General features: G+C 37.3%; 1 protein-coding gene across 1 annotated transcript in view; it reads right to left on the bottom strand.

The window, feature by feature from the left end:
* Positions 1-20,292, bottom strand: part of insyn2ab (inhibitory synaptic factor 2Ab) — an 84,354-nt gene that overhangs the window by 41,760 nt on the left and 22,302 nt on the right. The window contains exon 2 of the mRNA XM_056477777.1: positions 19,110-20,193. Coding sequence (XP_056333752.1) covers positions 19,110-20,188 — 1,079 coding nt within the window. The 5' untranslated portion in view covers positions 20,189-20,193. The remainder of the gene's footprint in view (positions 1-19,109; positions 20,194-20,292) is intronic.

Consider the following 20,292-nt stretch of genomic DNA (forward strand, 5'->3'; position numbering starts at 1 on the left):
AGGATTACATTTCTTCAGTTAAATCAATAGAGCAGTAAAGATATCACAAGTGCAAATCCCCCTATCTCTGAGGGATCTGCTGTCAATAGTTGGAGACCAGCATTATTTTTGAATGGTCTTTCATGTATTTAAGCATTTTTACATATATAACAACTGAAAGCTCTGTGTTGACAAAATTGCAAATTCAGTAAAAGCTGGCTGGAACTATTATTTTTAACATGAATATTTAATAATATAAATTCTTGTAATACACTTATTCCTATAAACAGTAGTTTATAGACCCCTTTCCTTTTAGTAAAGAAGTATTAGATTTATAGGTGTGCATTTTAATTCATATGCATCAAACATACGCTCCAAACTTGTTCTTAATTGAGACATGTTGAATTCTTCTTTAATCATTTGCAATGTTTCCAAATTGCATTGTAATTTTTAGATCTCTTTTATTATTTTCTGGGGCAGTTCATTCCGCTGTGGCGACTCCTGATAAATAAGGGACTAAGCCAGAGTAAAATGAATGGATTAATTATTTTCTGTAAAGCTGCTTCTGGCCATGACACATTCACACCTAAATGGTTATAAGAGACGTGTTTAAGGTATTATATGCAGCATCCTTGATTTATTCTCTTAGGTAAGGCAAGATCTTCTCTTAAGGTTCATACTTAGAGGGAAAATGTGCTCAATGAATTATAACGCTTGAAGCATTACAATCGGTGCTCAGTATCAGCCGATCACCATGACAAGTAATCGGTACTCAGTATAAGCAGCAAAAATCCTGATCGGAGTATCCCTAGCTTTGACCTAACTTGGCTGTCAGAGCAGCAATACTCCCCCTGGCTGTACAAGACTGATCTTGGTAAGTCAGTAAATACACCCTTAGGAAAAAGACAAATACTTAAGTAAAGGTCAAGTATAAAAGTATACTTTATTTAGTAAGTAATTAAGCCCAAGGCCCACTGCAGTGACAAAAGCCGCCGACTTTGTGGATAAAAAAGATATAAAAATAAATGTAAATTTTTACCTTGTACGGTTGTACAGTTTAAATAATTGTTCAGTTTTTTACTGCTGTCAATAAAAGAAACAAATTAATTCAATTCAATTCAATTCACCTTTATTTGTATAGCGCTTATACAATGTAGATTGTGTCAAAGCAGCTTTACATAGAAGGTCATAGTAAATAGGAACAGTGTAGTTCAGTTTGTAGTGTTTAAGTTCAGTTCAGCTCAGTTCAGTGTGGTTTAAAAATCACTGAACACTGAAAAACACTGAAGAGCAAAACCAACGATGCGAAGCTCTATAGATGCGCAGCTCTATAAATTAACACCACGACTCCTTGTGTCAGTGTCAGTCTGAACAGCCACGCCACGCCATACCCCCGCCATACTCCCCCCCCCCCCCCCCCCCCCCCCCCCCAAAAAAAACTGTAAACCTAGGGGAAACACTGCATATATTTATATTACGTTAAAATAAAAGATTAAAAATAATAATAATATAAAAAATGCCTTTATAAAATAAAAGACGATCAGTTTAGGGGCCAAATATTGCCTCTTAATGGAAAAGCAGATTTTTATTACTCCTGTAAATTAACCATTGCAGATCATTTGAAAAATATAAAAGTGACTGCTGACTGGGCCTAAACCAGCGCAGTTACACACTCAGCAAAATATTGTCTATTCATTGTTATAAACAAAATACCAACCTTTGTCAATACTGCACATGCCAAATAATGACTCTTATTTAGAGCTGTTTTACAGCTGTAATTTAATTTATTTTACGACTGATGAATCTTCCTGGTTATTACTGTAAAGATGTTTAACTATCCACAAAGTACAACATAAATAAATGTGACTTGATTTGAACTCTAGTCCAATAATGTATTGGACCCCAATGACTCTCAAAAACAGCTTGAAATTTCTTCTGCATACATGATTTTCAGTTTTGGAATGACGTGAAGATAAATTAACACAATATTTCCATTGTTATATGAACTATCGCTGTGAAATAGTATTATCAAGATGATCTACTGACTTATATAAATATATAACATTATATATAAATGTAAATATATAAATTCAATGGGTGACGCAGCGGCGCAGTAGGTAGTGCTGTCGCCGCACAGCAGGAAGGTCGCTGGTTCGAGCCTCGGCTGGGTCAGTTGGCGTTTCTGTGTGGTGTTTGCATGTTCTGTGCTCCAGTTTCCCCCACAGTCCAAAGACATGCGGTACAGGTGAATTGGGTAGGCTAAATTATCCGTAGTGAATGAGTGTGTATGGATGTTTCCCAGGGATGGGTTGCAGCTGGAAGGGCATCCGCTGTGTGAAATGTGCTGGATGGGTTGGCGGTTCATTCTGCTGTGGCGACCCCGGATTAATAAAGGGACTAAGCCGAAAAGAAAATGAATGAATGAATGAATGAATGAATGAATGATAAATTCAATAGATACATTGAATCAGTCATAAATGGATGGAGTGGGGAGTGTAAGTAAAGACAATTTCCATTGTTGCATGAACTATCCCTTGAATCTAATACTGTATAGAAGATGGTCTATTTATTAGCTTGTTCCTAATTATATCAGTGAAACTATTCTAAACATCAGCTAAAAATCCTACAGTTTTTACACACATTTATTATCTTAAGGAAATGTGAGTGGTTCTTGTATAGGATTGTGTATGGAGCTATTGTGTCATAAATATTTCACAAAAAAACATGCGTAACCCACTCCTCACACTGCTCTCACACAGGTCACTCGTACCCTTTAGTCAATCAAATGCGACCACACTCATCAACCAATCACAACCTACATATAAATACATAAAACATTGCATATAAACTCAATAAACATATTGCATCAGTCCTGCATTTCGTTGCCTTGTACTTGTACATGTGTGATGACAATAAATTGAATCTAATCTAAAAAAAAAAAAATCTAATCTAATTAATGGAATGAAGTGGAGAGTGTAAGTAAATGAAGACAATTTCCATTGTTGCATGAACTACCCCTCGAATCTAATATAAACAAGATGGCCTATTTATTAGATTGCTCCTACTTATATCAGTGAAACAATTCTAAACACCAACTAAAATCCTACACCATCTGTACAAAACACAGCTATGGATTTTACAACAGGGAATAAATTAGAGTTGTTATAAATTAGAGTTGTTATAGGTCACAGACGTTTCTGTGGACCCTTTTTATTTCAGTGAAAGCGTGAATGTGTGGATCGAAGCGCAATATTATGTATACATTTCAGTTCTTTTGAAATAAACATTGATCAGACTGTAAGCGCGTGTGTGTTTGTGTGTGTGTGTGTGTGTTTTATCACTGTGAGCTGGCTCTCGGTTATTGCAGACATCAGCTCTGTCCTCTCCTGCTGGAGGTCTGCCCTGAAAGAGGAACACTGCTACGCTCCAGAATAACCTCTGAAAAACTGACACTGGCAGCAGAAGCACGTCTCGCATTACATACCGTGTAATAGAAAGGCTAATGTTTCTTTCACAATGGTGTGGCATGTCGTTGAAATTCAGTGAATGCTATTAGGACATACCCGTGTTTGCACATGCTAATGAGTGTAATGCATGATAATGTTCAATCACAGCAGCTTCCGATGATACTCCATTGACTTATATGAGCAGGACGTTGCTCATGGATGATTTATCTGTTAATCAGAAAAGGCAGAATGTAGAACTATTTTTTTATCTAAAGGAAATGGTTTTTGTATAGGATTGTATAGGGTTGTGTATGGAGCTAGATTAGTATCAATAATACTTCAAAAAAAGCATGATTGGGTACTGAAACCTATGTAACCGTTATGCACTGAATCAGCATATGAATTTCAGTGCCTAATTTCGCTGACACTGGTGCTGCGACAAGGATGTAAGAAGCATCAATGGGTACATCAAAGGCACACATAGGTACACGTTGTGTCACACCATCTCTAAATCATTTAATTCTAAACAACTTTGAAGGATGCGGACACCGACGGCGATGTTAAGTGTCTGTTCATGTTGTACAGTGCATCTGGTGAGTGATTCCCTTCGGATTTATCAACACGCATGCTTAAACTAAGCATTTTAAAGTATGGCTATATTTTACAAACAAAGATTCTTGCGTGTAAGTTGCGTGTAAGGAGGGAAATACATCAAACCTAAACATTTGAAACATTTAAGGGCACATGGAATTAATGCTCTGTCTTTGACAGCTTGCGACTTCATCTAGCACTTTCGTTTACATGGACACCAATACATCAATACATGGATTAAGACAATGCTCTGATTAAGAGTCTAGAGCGGAGGGTTTTTCTTTCCATTCGGCGTGCAGTTTCAAATTCCATTAGAACAACACTCTTTCACCAGTTCTTACTTCATATTCTCATCCAATATCTCAGTTTGTCGTAGGGCATGAACAATATGTTGCAAGCGAAACTGCTTAAGCTGAAACTGAAATAAGTGAAAGTGTCGAACTTCAGGTCAAAAGTTGGGTCAAGGTCAAAAAATGTAAAAAAAATTAGACACCCAAAATTATATGAAAATCTAGAGCAAAGACGCATAGCATAATTATGGTGGATGACTCTGCAAAAATCTTTTTTTTTTTTGTCAAATAATGTGGCTCAAAAGTATCTGTTCAGGCACCATTTTGGCATCAATATAATTTTAAAAGTATCGATTTAGCACGAGTAACCAAATAACCAAATAACCCAACCCTATGCATAACTCACTCCTCACACTGCTCTCACAGAGCTCACTCGTAAATGTGAACTCATTGTTCAACCAATCATAACCTGCCTAAAGAGGTTAATCTTAATCTTTGTATACACAGACCAGTAGGAATAGTAATTCCTAACATGAGCATCCCGTCATGTTGTTTCAATAACAAGCCTTCATTTATTTATATTCTAAAGTTACAATAAATCATTCATTCATTTATTCATTTTCTTTTCGCTTTATCCCTTTATTAATCTAGGGTCGCCACAGCGGAATGAACTGCCAACTTATCCAGCACCCATCCAACCCATCACTGGGAAACATCCATACTTTCTCATTTACACACATACACTACAGATAATTTAGCTAACCCAATTCACCTGTACCGCATGTCTTTGGACTTGTGGGGGAAATCGCAGCATCCAGAGTAAACCCAAGTGAACACAGGGAGAACATGCAAACTCCACACAGAAATGCCAACTGACCCAGCCGAGGCTCGAACCAGCGACCTTCTTGCTGTGAGGCGAGAGCGCTACCCACTGTGCCACCGCGTCGCCTACAATTAATCAAGTAACAGTAATTGTCTTGACAAATATGCTATGGAATACTGATCTGAATCTGGAAAAACATAGTGAACTAATATAATAGTTTTCAGTTATATCAGGTCAAGTCATGTAAAGCTTTATTACCGTTACGCTACATCTGTTGACATAAAGTGGAACTTGCAGAACCAGAGTGATAAATTAATAAACATAATTATGAATATAAACACAACTCTGGATGTAAGAGCAATGTTTTAACTTACAGTATACTGTGCATAAACAACATACTGGAGTGGTAATCTAACTATACATATACCAAAAATACTCAACTACAGACTGTGCAAGTACTTTACCTTAAACAGAAACTATATTGTGCAATATTTTTTGCTACATTCACAAATAAACATTGTTTAACTTATTGAGTCCTTGTAAGATAGAGTTTACGAAAAGTTTTTAGTGCGTATAGAGCGAAGAGTGGTTTTACAAGTGGTTTGTCAGGCCCACTCACCTATGTGAAGCACACTCAGAAATGTACAATGTTTTTCTGGAGATAATATGTAGAGATTGTAAGAAAGTATCTGGTACATAGAGAGACAAAAGACTGTTTTTTTCTACAGGTGGTTTGTCAAGCCCACTCACCACTTAAAACCGCAATATGTTTTGAGGTATGTGTTGTGTTTTGGTGGGGAGAAGAGGATGGGGGTCCTGATTTTGGGAGCTGGGATTGTAAATAATATATCAGAGGCGGATAAGGTGATATAAATATTAAGTTCTAACAGAAACTATTAAGTAGATTAGCCAATCAGGCTCTAAAAAACCAATACTTCCCTCCATGTAGCAAGAGCTGGAAGAGACTGTGGAATGGATGGGTGGAGTCTTTAACAATACTGGTGGCTTTGATGGAGCAACGAAAAAGGAAAATGACCTGAATGGAGGGAAGATGAGCACTAATGATCTTGTAAGCTGTTTAATAATTTTTTAATCATTACCATAATATGTTTTTTGACATTGCGTAGCGTATACTGTTTAGGCCAGTTGCATTTATGCATCTTTTAAAAGTAATCAAAAATGTCATACAATCAATTGCCAATAAATGAATATTTCCTGCCCAAAAACAAGTATTGCAGAATCATTTAAATCATTACAATTCTTTCCCTCATGGTCATCCATTTAAAACTTTCTTCATATGCCTGGATGTTGCTAGGTAGTTGCTAAGGTGTTCAGAGTATTTTGGTGTGTCTAATAAGCATCACTGGCTGTTCCTTAATTGCATTTTCATGTATTGTGAATGCTTGGAAATGAAGTAAGTGCAAAAGAATCCAAATGCCTTCAAACCATAGCAGATCATGCTTTGCGAAATCCCATTGCCATCCAGACACTGACAATCTGTTGCCGTCTGGATAGACCATGGTAGTCATTGACACACTAATGAGCCAGTCGTGGTAATGATTAAAAAGCAGTTCAGGCGGCTGGATCTCCATTTGGATACATCACCCAGTGACTCTGTCCTTGGAAAGCACTGCATTAAAAAGCTGCTATCATTTAATATAATGGTGAAATGAACTCGGTGAGTGGAACAAAATGTGTTAAAGTATACTTGGGGAGAATATGATATATTGTTGCTAATTTGAGACATCAGTAAATTTAGCAAAGCAACACAAAATCTTCATTTATTCTTTCCTGGGATCTTGCAAATGTCTCCGTAAAAATATTTGAATATGTTATGTGTAAATTATATTTTACTTTTATTGAATTTAATTAACGGATTGAGTTGGTATCTCAATATGGCCTTAAATAGTGTATTAAGGTGTGTTAAACCTCATGCACTGTTCAAATTGACAACCCTTTTGTTATGTTAGGGATACTAAATTTAGATACTACTAAATTGTTTAGAAAGTTACAGGATTGTAACTCTTTAATTACCAAGTTCACAAATGATGTCGCTGATTTGGTGAAAAAAAAACACAAATTGATGTATTCTTAATGTAAAAAGTAATTGTGGACTGGATTTTATTTACCTTTTATCACAGTCTTGGACATGTGAACAATTAGTAACAACATTGACTTTTGATGCATTGTTAGATTTTCATCTTTTCTCCCCAATTTACTGTTGGTGGCTGTTTTTTCCCTATTGACTCCCATTATAAGCACATTTGATGTTGCATAAACACACAGTCTTTGTTTTTGTTTACTCCATGTAGTACTGAGAGCCGAGATGCATATTTAAATTTTCTCAGACATATCACAGTAAGTGCGCAAAGGTCACTCTCACAAACACTCAGACACACACTTTAATTTGCTGTTAAACTCCATAAAAATCCAAAAACAAAGCTTTTATTAAATGGTTAGTGGTGCCTAGGCATGGGACGATAACCGTTTTCAAGGTATACCATGGTTTGGAAAGTCGAGGTTTTAAAAATGTTCTACTATACCACTCCTAAGGTTCCTAAAAAAGATTTTTTTATTTACTTTTACTTTTAGGACAACAGAATCTCCAGCAGAAAAGATATTCAAAAATGCCGTTTTAAATTGCAAAGAAACTTTGTTTTTGAAACAAATACAGCATGAGTCAATGACTCATTTTCATTAATTAGCCCAACATGTTTTTCAAAATAAAATATATTGTGTTCAAAGAGGAAAAACTTTTTATTTTTTTACCCAGACATTTAAAAAGAATATATTTTAGAGCAGTAATCTCAATACCGTGATACCGTGATATTTTTTTTCTAAGGTTATCATACCGTCAGAAGCTTATACCGGCCCATGCTAACTGTCATAGTTTTGCAATCTAAAAAATTTAATTATAATGGAAGACAATGGGGCAAAAACAGCCACCAATAGTAAATTAGGGAGAAAAAAAATTTAATTCAATCAAAAACAATGCGTCAAAGGCAATGTTGTTTCATATGTCTAAGACTTTGATAAAAGGTAAAAAAAAATCCAATCCACAATTACTTTCTATAATAAAAATATGTAATTTTGTTTGATTGCTTTTTCAGCAAATCAGTAATATCTTTTATGAATTTGGAAATTAAAGAGTTACAATCTTGTAATTTTCTAAGCAAATTAGTAGCTTTGATCAGGACTGAGGTTTATTAACAGATTTATGCAAAAATATTAATCGATGCATTTTTACAGCAGTTTAATTCTGTGGATGTTATCATGCTTAACATAACAAATGGGTAATAAATTAGTGTATTGTTTAGTTTTTGTTTTTTTTTTCAAAGAATTTTCTCAAAATGTGTCAAAATAAGATGTGTCACCAAAAATCATTCTGCCAGGTGAAACACAGACAAAATTATGGCTAAATGAAGAAACAAAATCACCCCAGAGTGGATGAAAACATCCCCAACAGTACATAAGGGTTAACACTTGTAATTCAGTTCTCTTGGTCTAGACCAAAAAAGACAATTATTTTATGTTTGGTCCTGGTAAAGTTATGTCATGTTTAACTCTGAACCTAAAGATTTCAAAAAAGAAAGCAAAAAGGTTTTATAATGTGATGCCTTTAGATTGTTGCATTCATTTTTCAGTCAAAGTGAACCAAGCAGGCCAAGACCCATCTTTTCAGCAATCTTTGTATGCTTGTTTGCTGTGCGCCAAGAGTCAGGCAGCAGAGTTTAAGCTTATTCAAACTAACCATACTAACAGACCAACTGCACCTCATTTTAATTAGCCAAACCTGCCAAGTGTCAACACACAAATTAAAAGAAACTTGTTTTCCAAATTTTGGCAACATATGTTATTTTTGTTTAAAGTGAAATGGCTGAAGAACAAATTATGTTGAAACTAGAATTTTTTTTAAGGTTTGTTATTGAACAGGCATAATTAATATTAATAGTATATAAGCTTCTGTTTATTAAACTTTCCTTTTGGAGACTTCTTCTTTTAAGGTCATTTATGGTTCAGTCACATATATTTTCAGATCTCTATTCAGTTCCTTATCCCCAATTTCCTTGGCCGAACTCCAAGTGTGGGCCACCGTGAATAAGCTGATATTCACTGTATTTAAAGGCGAATGTCTGAAAAATAAATAATGTTGAAGCTAGAAATGTAGCTTGCTTCCCTCTATCCAAACAATTGCATAAACCTGTCAGAGTGCCAAAAATACCCTGAAATGGCCATGCTGAGGCACATTAACGTGCCCTCAATAGACTGGCTATGAGATTCTATATTTGAATCAGCTTTAAGCATGTTTGGAGGATGGAAATTTGTTCATTTCAGAATCTGAAGCTACAGGGAGTTATATGTGTGGTATAACCTGCTGCATTAAGATCACACTTATCTGGAATTAAACCACATAAGACATTAAAAATGAAGATCCCCAAAAGATGTGTTAATAACCAAAATATAAAAGAATATTAATATGGTATATCGTTAATCTTACTTGGGTTACAGGCATGCAAACTTCCAGGGTAAACAAAAAACACAAGAAGTGTTTTTCCCTCTCATTTTTGAACAGTCACTACTAGCATGTAGTACAACAAAAAATGCTAAGGTCAAGCATTTTTACTAATAGGCCTTTAAAATCTATGTTTAAATAAATAACAATGCCATCATCCTTCAAACGTAATTTTAACCCCTTGTAATCTGGTTCCAAATAATCATGTAAAGCTTTCATTAATCATAATTCAACATTAACTAATGCATACATGAAATCCAAAGTGGTGTTTGTTAACATTAGTAAATGCACATTAAGTTAACATGAACTAATGTTATTTCACTTAAAAAACATGAACTAACATTAACAAAAGAAAATAAATAACGTAATAAATGTATTATGAATTGTTTGTTCATGTTTTGTCCATTATTGTAAAGTGTTACCAAGTGCAGCGGTTCCCGACAGGGGGGTGGCGGACCCAAGCATACTGGACCCAGGTGAGGAAGCTCCAAACATTTCAGGGTCGCAGCGCAGGCAATATTGGAAACACGAAATGCAGGAAATACCAAGATAGTTACCTTAACTAAGGTTTTCTTCCATTTTCTCGAAGCAAAATGTTTTTGATCTAGCCACAGTGCGTTACATGCACCAAAGTTTTTGCTAACGAATGCATGAGGTCGTCCAAATTAATAAGACATTTGCAGACAACTCACCCCCAATACCGTGACAAGCCCAGAGCATTTTTTGAGCGCAAGGCAAAAGAATTGACACACACCTCAAATTAGAACAGGGACATCACAACTACTGACAAGAAAATTAAAAAATATCGTACACAGTCACCGGAAAAAAAAAAACGCCAAACTAAAAAAGGGCATACAATTGCAGAAACTTTGCCATGCGCAACAGAGATTGTCAAGGAATTATTTGGAGAGGATGAATCAAAACAACTGGCCAAGACACCATTATCAATTAATACGACAATATCAAATGTTGCATTGCAACAATATCAGAAGACGTGAGGGATGAGCTTTGTGCGCGACTTGAGGAGGATATGCTTCTTGCCATCTTCTGTCAAAGATCTCTCCACATATTGAACAAATTATTACTCACTGCCAGCAGCAATCCTCACATTGATTTAGGGCTGTGCAATTAATCGAAATCGAATTGCAATCGCAATTTGAAACGTTGCAATTATTTCATCGCAAGAGGCTGCAATATAAAGTATATATGTATATATAAAGAGTTCAGATGCAAAAATTTTCTTCTGCGCTTTTTCTTAGCCCCTTATGTTAATGTTTAGTTATTTCATGTTAAAAGAGATGAAAATAATCTATTCATTGCCATAAAAGTCAAATTGCTGAACCTAAACATAGGAGCCTGAGAAAAATGTTAATTTTAGATGAAAATTTCAGATGGAAATTTGATAGAAAATTAAACCTGCTAGACTTTCTGCGAGGCATCGCAGACATGGCATTGGTTGTCGTAAACTATGCCACATTACACAAGAAGAAACGATTGAATCTTATGTCACAATGTCTATTTGATGTTTACGACTCCCCACAACACCCCACGCCAAGGAAATCATGCCGAAATCCTGTGATCTGACTGGGTCCAATTGAGTGAGCACACTTTCGTTCTGCAAACAGCATTTGTAATATGGGAATATTTTGGTTTCAAAGTCACAGACACAGACCAAAAACAGGTCATTTTTAAGAGCTGTCGCAGAATGGTTGCCATGGCTTACAGATTATTGAGCTGAAGCTTTAAATAAATTCAAATCAACTTGAAGCTTGAATTAAGTCGTAAATCAAATCTTAATCACATAAAAAAAATAATAAAAAAAATTTAATAAATAAAATTAAAATAAATAAAAATAAATAAACAATAAAAAAATAATAAAAAAATTCGCAATTTCATGTTTTCCCCAAAACGCGCAGCCCTACAATGACTGATAAAGCATAACAAATAACAAAATAACATGCAATACAAATACAACATACAACTGGCCTACTGATGTTTCGCTTTTATATCTAGATATAGTAATAAGCATACCGTTTGTTTGAAAACAACATTTATTGTCATCCTTACTGCAAACATAAGTTAAAACGTAAACTTAAAAAAGTATAAACCCTTTCTTTTGATGATCCAGTTGAGTATTAGTAGACTGTCTACTTAATATCTGCTGATACTGCTCCTTCAACAGACATTTAACGGACTATAAAAAACTTTTCAAGTACATGTCAATTTACATTAACCCTAACCCAACCCCAACCTTACAGTCTACTTATAATCTAATAAGAATTCATTGGCATGTAGATGTAACTTAATTCAACAAACGGATCATCAAAATAAAATGTGACCGAGCAATAATATCATTAAATGTGGAGGAGGCCTTACAATATTTCCCAAGGGAAAAGGGAGTCTCAGGCAAAAAAAAATCCTGAACCGCTGACCTAGTGTACTGAGTAAATAATAGCCTACTGTATATTATGACATTTAATATTTTGGATTAATTTATGTATTTCTTCCACCACAAAAAAAAACTCCAACTGAAAAGCACCCAAAAATGCCCTAAATCCTGCTGGAATCATAAGTGCACAGATAATAGAGTGCGCTCTTGTAGTATTTTCAACTCTGAAAACCTCCTTAACTGGATAAATTTCCAGGCTAGGCATGACTCTATCAGCATTAAAAGCTGGCGTAACACCTGAAGTCTCTACCCCGGCGCTCCAAAGACATCCATGCCAGGGCTCCCGAGTGCTTGGCATTTTAAGCTCTGCCCACCCTGGCTGTCAGCAGCATGCAGAAGCTTTGTTTGCTCTTTGTTGTCGCTGCTCTCAGACAGAGAGGAACATCAAAACCTTGGCTCTGGCTGGTTTAACCTAGGGAGACCGGTTGGGCTTTCATATGCCCACACTGAGCCACTCATCGCTTCTGTGCTCAGCTGCTCTGATGACACCTAGAATGTGGGAGTGCAGGTGCTGAGGTCCAGCCTCTAATAATAGACCCCACACTCATTGTGGAGCTACACATACACACAAAAAAAAAGACGCACTTTCTCCCTTGGAAGATAAAAGGGCTGCCTGATGAGGCGCTACTAATTGAGGCTGTTTGAGTGGTGGGTTCATGCTCTGAAAATGCACCCCGCTTCTCTCACTTCTGGCTCGGGATTAGAAAGAAGTCCGGCTTTCTGTAGACAGTGCGCTTGGCTTGAGGGCCATTACCTGCCCAAAGCAATGCCTGGAGGACCTTAAGTGCTGAGACTGGTGGTTTTAGACCTGCTCTGAGTGGCCAATTTGACTCATTTCAAGGAATTTTTAAGGTGAGATATACTCAAATGCACCTATCTGCTGCTGACAAGATGTCTACCATATTAAACGGGGAATGATATGGTGGACGTAAAGTGGATCCATTTAGAACTAGACCATAATTGACCTCTTGCTGAGCGGTCTAAAAATGCCAACCAATCCTTCCTTAGCAACTGTTGCCATCTTCAAGAACTTTTCTCCAGTGTCAGTTTGCAGTGGATCTCTGGGTTAGGATAGTTTTAAGGTGTAATTTCATCGAAATTATCCAGAAATATGAAAAGTACCCAAAAAGAAAAAAAAAGCTGTTAAATATTACTAAAAGTCTGTTTATAAATGAGTCTCAGACCGTCTCAGGTTTTTGAAGAATAATCTAATCTGCACCTATTTATTACGTGCATTCTAACTGCCTTGAACACTCAGGACCTTTTACAGAGGCTGTGGAAAAACGTTAATACTGTAGCAGTTAATGTTGGGATCTTTGCACAGACTGATCATTTCGTTGTATAAAGGCCTCCATGTATCATCTAGAGCAGTGTTTCCCAACCCTGTTCCTGAAGGCACACAAACAGTACACATTTTCAAGCTCTCCTTTATCCAACACACCTGAATCAACTCACCAGAACATTAGAAGAGACTCCAAACCTGAAGTAAATGGGTGAGATAGGGGAGAAATATGTTCTGTTGGTGTGCCTCCAGGAACAGGGTTGGGAAACACTGATCCAGAGCAACAGGTTATCAGAAATTCTATATCAAAAATGTCCAAAAATATGGTAACAAGTCGGCGCCAATAGCCTAGTGGTTTTGTGCGCTGATATATAGCAACGACATGCTCACGGCGACCCGAGTTCGATTCCCAGCTTGAGGTCCTTTGCCCTTCATCTCTGTCTGCTCCCAATGCTTTCATGTCTAAAAACTCTACTGTCCTATTATAATAAAGGTCAAAAAATCCTAAAAATATTTACATTTTTTTTTTTTTAAATACGGTAACAATAGATCTCAATATCTGTAGCACCTTTAAACATCAAAGGGCAAAGATATTGACACTTAGAACATGGACTACAGTGCATGAATATGTCATGGTTATTCATTCATTGGTTAATTTTCTTTTCGGCTTAGGTCCTTCATTAACCACAACGGAATGAACCGGCAACTTATCCAGCAAACGTTTTACCCAGCGGATGCCCTTGCAGCCGCAACCCACGCGAGCATGGGAAGAACATGTAAACTACGCACAGAAAAGACAGCTGGCCTGTTAAGCATTTGAACCAGCGACGTTCTTGCTGTGAGGCAACAGTACTAACCACTGGGCCACTGGGAGTTTGCATGTTCTCCCCGTGTTGGTGTGGGTTTCCTCTGGGTGCTCCGGTTTCCCCCACAGTCCAAAGACATGCGCTACAGGTGAATTGAATAAGCTAAATTGGTCGTAGTGTTTGTGTCTGAATGAGTATGTATGGGTGTTTCCCAGTACTGGGTTGCAGCTGGAAGTGCATCCACTGTGTAAAACAATGCTGTGGTGTAAATTAACAAATTACAAATACTCAAATTACAGTAAATGAGTAGCTTTTTCTCAGGAATTGTATCTTACTAAGTAGTATTAAGAATGGATACTTTTACTTTTCCTTAAGTGAAGTTTATTTATAAACTAATTTCAAAAGGAGCACGTGATTATAATTGATCACGGCTGGTTCTGCATTAACTAATGCATGATTCACCAATCAGATGACTCCTAACTCACTATAAATAATCACTCTCTACAGTTATCTTCACCCAGAAGAATCGCCCCTTCCACCCCTACTCCTCCACCTTTCCCTCTATTGGGCGGCAAGGTGGCCCAGTGGTTAGTACTGTTGTCTCACAGCGAGAACGTCACTGGTTCAAACTCTTAACAGGACAGCTGTCATTTTTGTGCATAGTTTACATGTTCTTCCCGTGCTCGCGTGGGTTTCCCCCGGGTTCTCTGGTTTCCCCACAGTCATAAGTGAATTGATCAATCTAAATTAACAGTATAGTCGAACTCTAAACCAGCAGTATATCTCTACATAGCAAATTATGATATGTCATCAGCTCTAAACAAAGGGGCAGGAGTTCTCGAGACCTAGCTGAGCTCAAACTCCCCTCTTGCCCTGCAAACAGGAGGGAGGAGCCCCGGGCTCAGGGATCTTATGAGGTCAGAGCTTTCTCCCGGGACAGCATGCCAAACTCACTTTATAATCAATCATTAGCTAAATGTGAACTCTTGAAGTACATTTTTAGTGTTGTGTTGGTACTTTACTCTATTATTTTCCTTCAACCTGCAGTCACTACTTTATTATTATTCACTATTTTATTCTTGTCAACAGGGATTGATAAAGTGGAAAAATAAGTCCTGTGATTCCCAGCTAATCAAACCGCACATAGAAAGTAACAACCTCGAAACATGGGCACATTATAAATGCAGCAAAGTGTTTAGAATCAAGAAGATGTCCAAATTCTTTACACGCACAAACTCAGAGACTGTTTAGACACAGATGAGAAGATGAAGGATGTACAGCATACTGTATGATGACTAAAAAACATGGCTAAATGGCCTTAAACAGACACTAAAACCACTACAAAATGTTACATTTACACATGTAATGTAAACACATCAGCCGTTCACAGCATAATACTCACTACTCTTGAGTAGTTTTAACAGGACTACTTTTTACTCATATGAGTAATAATTTTTGAGTAATATTTACAACAGATGCTTTTCCTCTACTTTCACTACAGTTTTGGCCAAGTAATGGCACTTTTACTTGAGTATTGACTTTTCTTGAGATACTCTTTCCACTACTGAAAACATGTGCTGGATAAGTTGGCGGTTCATTACGCTGTGGCAACCCCTGATGAATAAAGGAGCTAAGGGAAAGGAAAATGAAAGAATAAATGAATGAATGAATAAGCTTAATGAATATGCTTAATGAATATCAGTGAATAACCGTTGTGCTTCTTAATATTCTTGTGGAAACAGTGATACAATTATTTTTCAGGATTCTTTAATAAATATAAAGATCACACACATCTTTACTGTCATTTTTGACACACCTGATGTGGTTTTGCTGAAAAAAACATGTATATATATACATATTTTCATTCCACAGACATTTGAGGGGTAGTGCATATGTATAAAAAACATACAACTCCTAACATTCCTATTGGATGTCTACCAGGGATTAAGAGCTGCTAATATCTCCAGAAGCTGCTCTTATCGACCTTACTAAATAAACTGTCACGTCCCGTCCGGCCAACAGCTGAGGCAGGCACTTCTAAAGCTTCCCGCATCCCAACCAGAAGAGACGTCCACTTAATGGAGAGGCATTATTAAACATGAGGAGCACTGATTGTATCGAGCTTTTTCCGCTCACAGGGCGGCCCGTCAGAAGCACAGAGAAAGTGAGGCTGGCTCTGTGCCTACAGAGCATCAGGTATTAGGGAATGCAGGATGACATCTGACATTCAAGTGTCCCTGTGTTGCTTGTGCAAGTGACTTTCAAAAGGCACCGAAGCGTCTTTTCACCTCATTTGCTTCCCAGGTTCCAGTTTCAACAGGCACCACAGCCCATAACCCAGAATTTTTTGGCACTTACAATGGATGCTGAGATGGAAATAGAGCTGAAGTGCATTTAAAAGCCTTAAACAGATGTTATAAATGGATGTGCATGTTGTTCACAGTGCCCGTTCATACCTAAATGCAGTGAAATTAAAATATTCAAGCTGTTGAAATTCAATACATATTGCCTGCTGACTTCACACCTGCCTGTGATTCATAAATCAGGTATGGCGGATCATTTTAGAAATGTTTTGTCGACCTTGTCTGCTAAATGACGTATAGTGGAGCAGAAGAGTAGCTTTAGCACTTTGCACAAACAAACATTATTCTTCAAGCTTTGAACAATGAATATGAACAATGAAATGACACTTAGCAAAGCCCTGTCCCATTTAGCTACTGCAGATAAGACAGAGCAGCGTCATTTCTCAAAGGAATGAGTTAGAGATTTATGTGAATGCTTTGATTGTCAATAACAAACTGTGCACAAAACATGCTAACAATATCTTACTCAACTGGCTTGGAATGAATTTTGGCAATGCATTTCCCATGTTGCAGTATTAAAAACTGCAGAGCATTAATGAAGGCAAATTATTAATAATCAACTGAAAAGTGTCATCTGAATTTACCGTTCAGATATAACATTAGGATACGTGAACTGAACTTTCACTATGAACTTATAGCAACACTACAGTGAACTGAAACAATACCTAAATTAAATGATGTTACGTTTAATTAATCCCAGAGCAAATGTCAGTGTTCTTCTGGATGTTCAACATGTTCATTCTGGAAAGTAGGTGAGACAGTTTAATTTACATTTAAAGCTTTATTTAATTGAATTCATTTGGATTAGGGAAAACCTGATTGAGTTCTCTCTAAGTACTTTTTTTATCATTTCCAAAAACAACTGCATGTACACACATTCAGACACATAAATGCTCACAATGGAAAGAGTAAAGTGTCAACATCATACTGTAAATGATTTAAACTGTATTTTGGTACCATCACCAGGCCACAAAAAATATTGCATAGTGTATTATTTATAACTTATTATCTGTGGAGTGCATTTGTGGAGCCCTGTTGATTGCCATGAATACAGATAATTTGAAAAGGAAAATTTTAAAGTATTTAAAAGTAAATACAGATCGTTAAAGGAATTGTATTCTTCAGCTAATGTTAGGATTAAATGAAAATCAATTCTAGTAATTTTTTAAACAGTGTATTTTTTCATTTTTTTATTATACAGTTGAAGTCAGAATTATTAGACCCCCTGAATTATTCATCCCGTTTATTTTTTTCTCCAATTGCTGTTTAACGGAGAGATTTTTTTAACACATTTCTAAACATAATAGTTTTAATAACTAATTTCTAATAACTGATTTATTTTATCTTTGCCATGATGACAGTAAATAATATTTGACTAGATATTTCTCAAGACACTTCTATACAGCTTAAAGTGACATTTAAAGGCTTAACTAGGTTAATTAGTTTAACTAGGCAGGTTAGGGTAATTAGGTACTGTAAGTTATTGTATAATGATGGTTTGTTCTGTAGACTATCGAAAAAAATTGCTTAAAGGGGCTAATAATTTTAACCTAAAAATGTTTTTAAAAATTAAAAAACTGCTTGTATTCTAGTCGAAATAAAACAAATAAGACTTTCTCCAGAAGAAAATGTATTATCAGACATACTGTGAAAATTTCCTTGCTCTGTTAAACATCATTTGGGAAATATTTAAAAAAGAAAAAAGATTCAAAAGGGGGATAATAAATCTGACTTCAACTGTATGTCAAAATAATAACGAAAAGAGCAGCATATATTTCAGTTTCACTAACTTTCTAAATGTGCCACACACTGTTTAACTTGAGTTGATTTCAGTTAGGGGTGCACATCAGTAACATATTGGTTAACAACCAATTTTAGTGTTTTTATTTTTACTTATTTCTTAATATTGCATACAGTATCATCATTCAACACTATATATTTTAATTAACATTTAAATGACCTTTGTTTAGGTGTGATTTTTAATGCTAAAATATTATACTAAATATATTTTACATTTATGATGTTGGCGTTAATCCTATAAAAATGTTGGTGTACACATTGGTGTATTCTAGTCACAGTTACGCTTTAAAAACAGTGTGACAGCTGTATATTGTAAACATTTACATGTGGTACTACTCACATTCTTGCAAGTAATTTGATTTTACAGCATGAACATATGGCGGTTCATTCCGCTATGGCGACCTCTGAGAGATTGGAGACAAAGCCGAAGGAAAATTTATAAATGAATGTATGAACATACATACTGGTGCATTGGAATTACTCATCACCACAACCCAAACCTTTCTCCCGGAACCTAAATCTAACCCCTAAACATAACCATACCCTTCAAACTTAAATATAGGAAATGTCTTGTAGATATTTAACATTGTTTTCTCATTTATGATTACTAAGTGGCATATTCTTGCAAGAAATAGAGGTTCAGTAGCCTTTTTATTTTGGGTATTGTTTCTATCTTTGTTCACATTGAGAAAACAAGTCTGCAACACAAAGCTGCATAAATACAGTGATGAATAGTAAAAGTGTTACATAAAAAACTGATGACTCACCCTTCTCGCTGTGCTTCTCCTCTTTCCAGTTCCTGAATGACCCCCAGCAGCACTTTGATGGTTTCTTGACTCGAGCTGATCAGAGTCTCCATCGCTTGAAGCCTTGCTTTCACGTTCCCATCGACCCCCGGGAGAGCAATCAGCTGCCCCCTAGTGCCCTGCTGCTGGGTCTCTGTGGGGCCCGAGTTTTGGCTACTGTGACAATGGGCCTGTATGTGAGCTTGGGAAGCGCAGCTCGCCGAATGAGGCAAAGCCTGAGACTGTGTCTGCAGTCCATTCAGCTGCGCCGTGTCTTTTTTGCGAGCACAGCTCCCTGAGGGACTCTCCGGGCACTCCACTTGAGTCAAAGACGTCCATGCAATAGGGCCGGAAATCTTCGAACAGTCACCCCTGACCGGCAGAGGTTGAGTCGGTGTGGTTGAGGAGGCACAGTTGGGCTGTTGTCCTACTCCTGCCTTGCTCTCACTAGATAATCCCTTGTGCTTGGCCCCACTCCCTGGGACATTGGCATCTGACTGATTCAAAGCTGCATCTGACAGATCAGGGCAGAGTTTTCCATCCGAGCAGTCCGGCCCGGCGCATAAGTCCTTAGCATCGCTGCACTGTGGCGTAGTGTGAAGCAACACTCGGGTTTGCTGCACATGCCCGTCACACCTTGCGCCCCGCTTCCCATCCTTCACATCACTCAGAAAGCCATTGTTTTGATCTGGGTGGTTCTCAACCAGAGCAGTGTGTTTGATGACATTTCCCTTCTTGCGCTCGAAGGGGAAAGTCTGGTAGCGCTTCTTCAAGTCGGGTGAGGTTTGCACTCCCGTGCTCTTGGTGACATTTGGGATGGAGCGGCGTGCAGGCATGGTCATGTACCTCCGGTGGATGACCTTGCAGGAAACAGAGCGGTCCCTTGCACCTCGGTGGGCGACCTCATTCTGCGCCTCGCAGATGTCTTTAAAGCGCACCTGCAGGGCTTTGTTTCGCTTGCGCACCGCGTCTGCTCCGCTCCGCTCCAACGAAGGACCACCAGACTCCGAGTCAGACTCTGAGCTTGACAGAGTGCAGCGGCCTGCCTCCTTACTGACCATAACTCCTGCAGGGGGAAGAGAGAGGAGAAAGAATGAGGGATGGTGAGAGAATTTACTGTTAATATAATATAATGCCGGTGATTGCAGCTCAAGCACAGATGGCC

The sequence above is a fragment of the Danio aesculapii genome, chromosome 17 (assembly GCF_903798145.1).
Source record: "Danio aesculapii chromosome 17, fDanAes4.1, whole genome shotgun sequence".
NCBI classification, from domain to species: domain Eukaryota; kingdom Metazoa; phylum Chordata; class Actinopteri; order Cypriniformes; family Danionidae; genus Danio; species Danio aesculapii.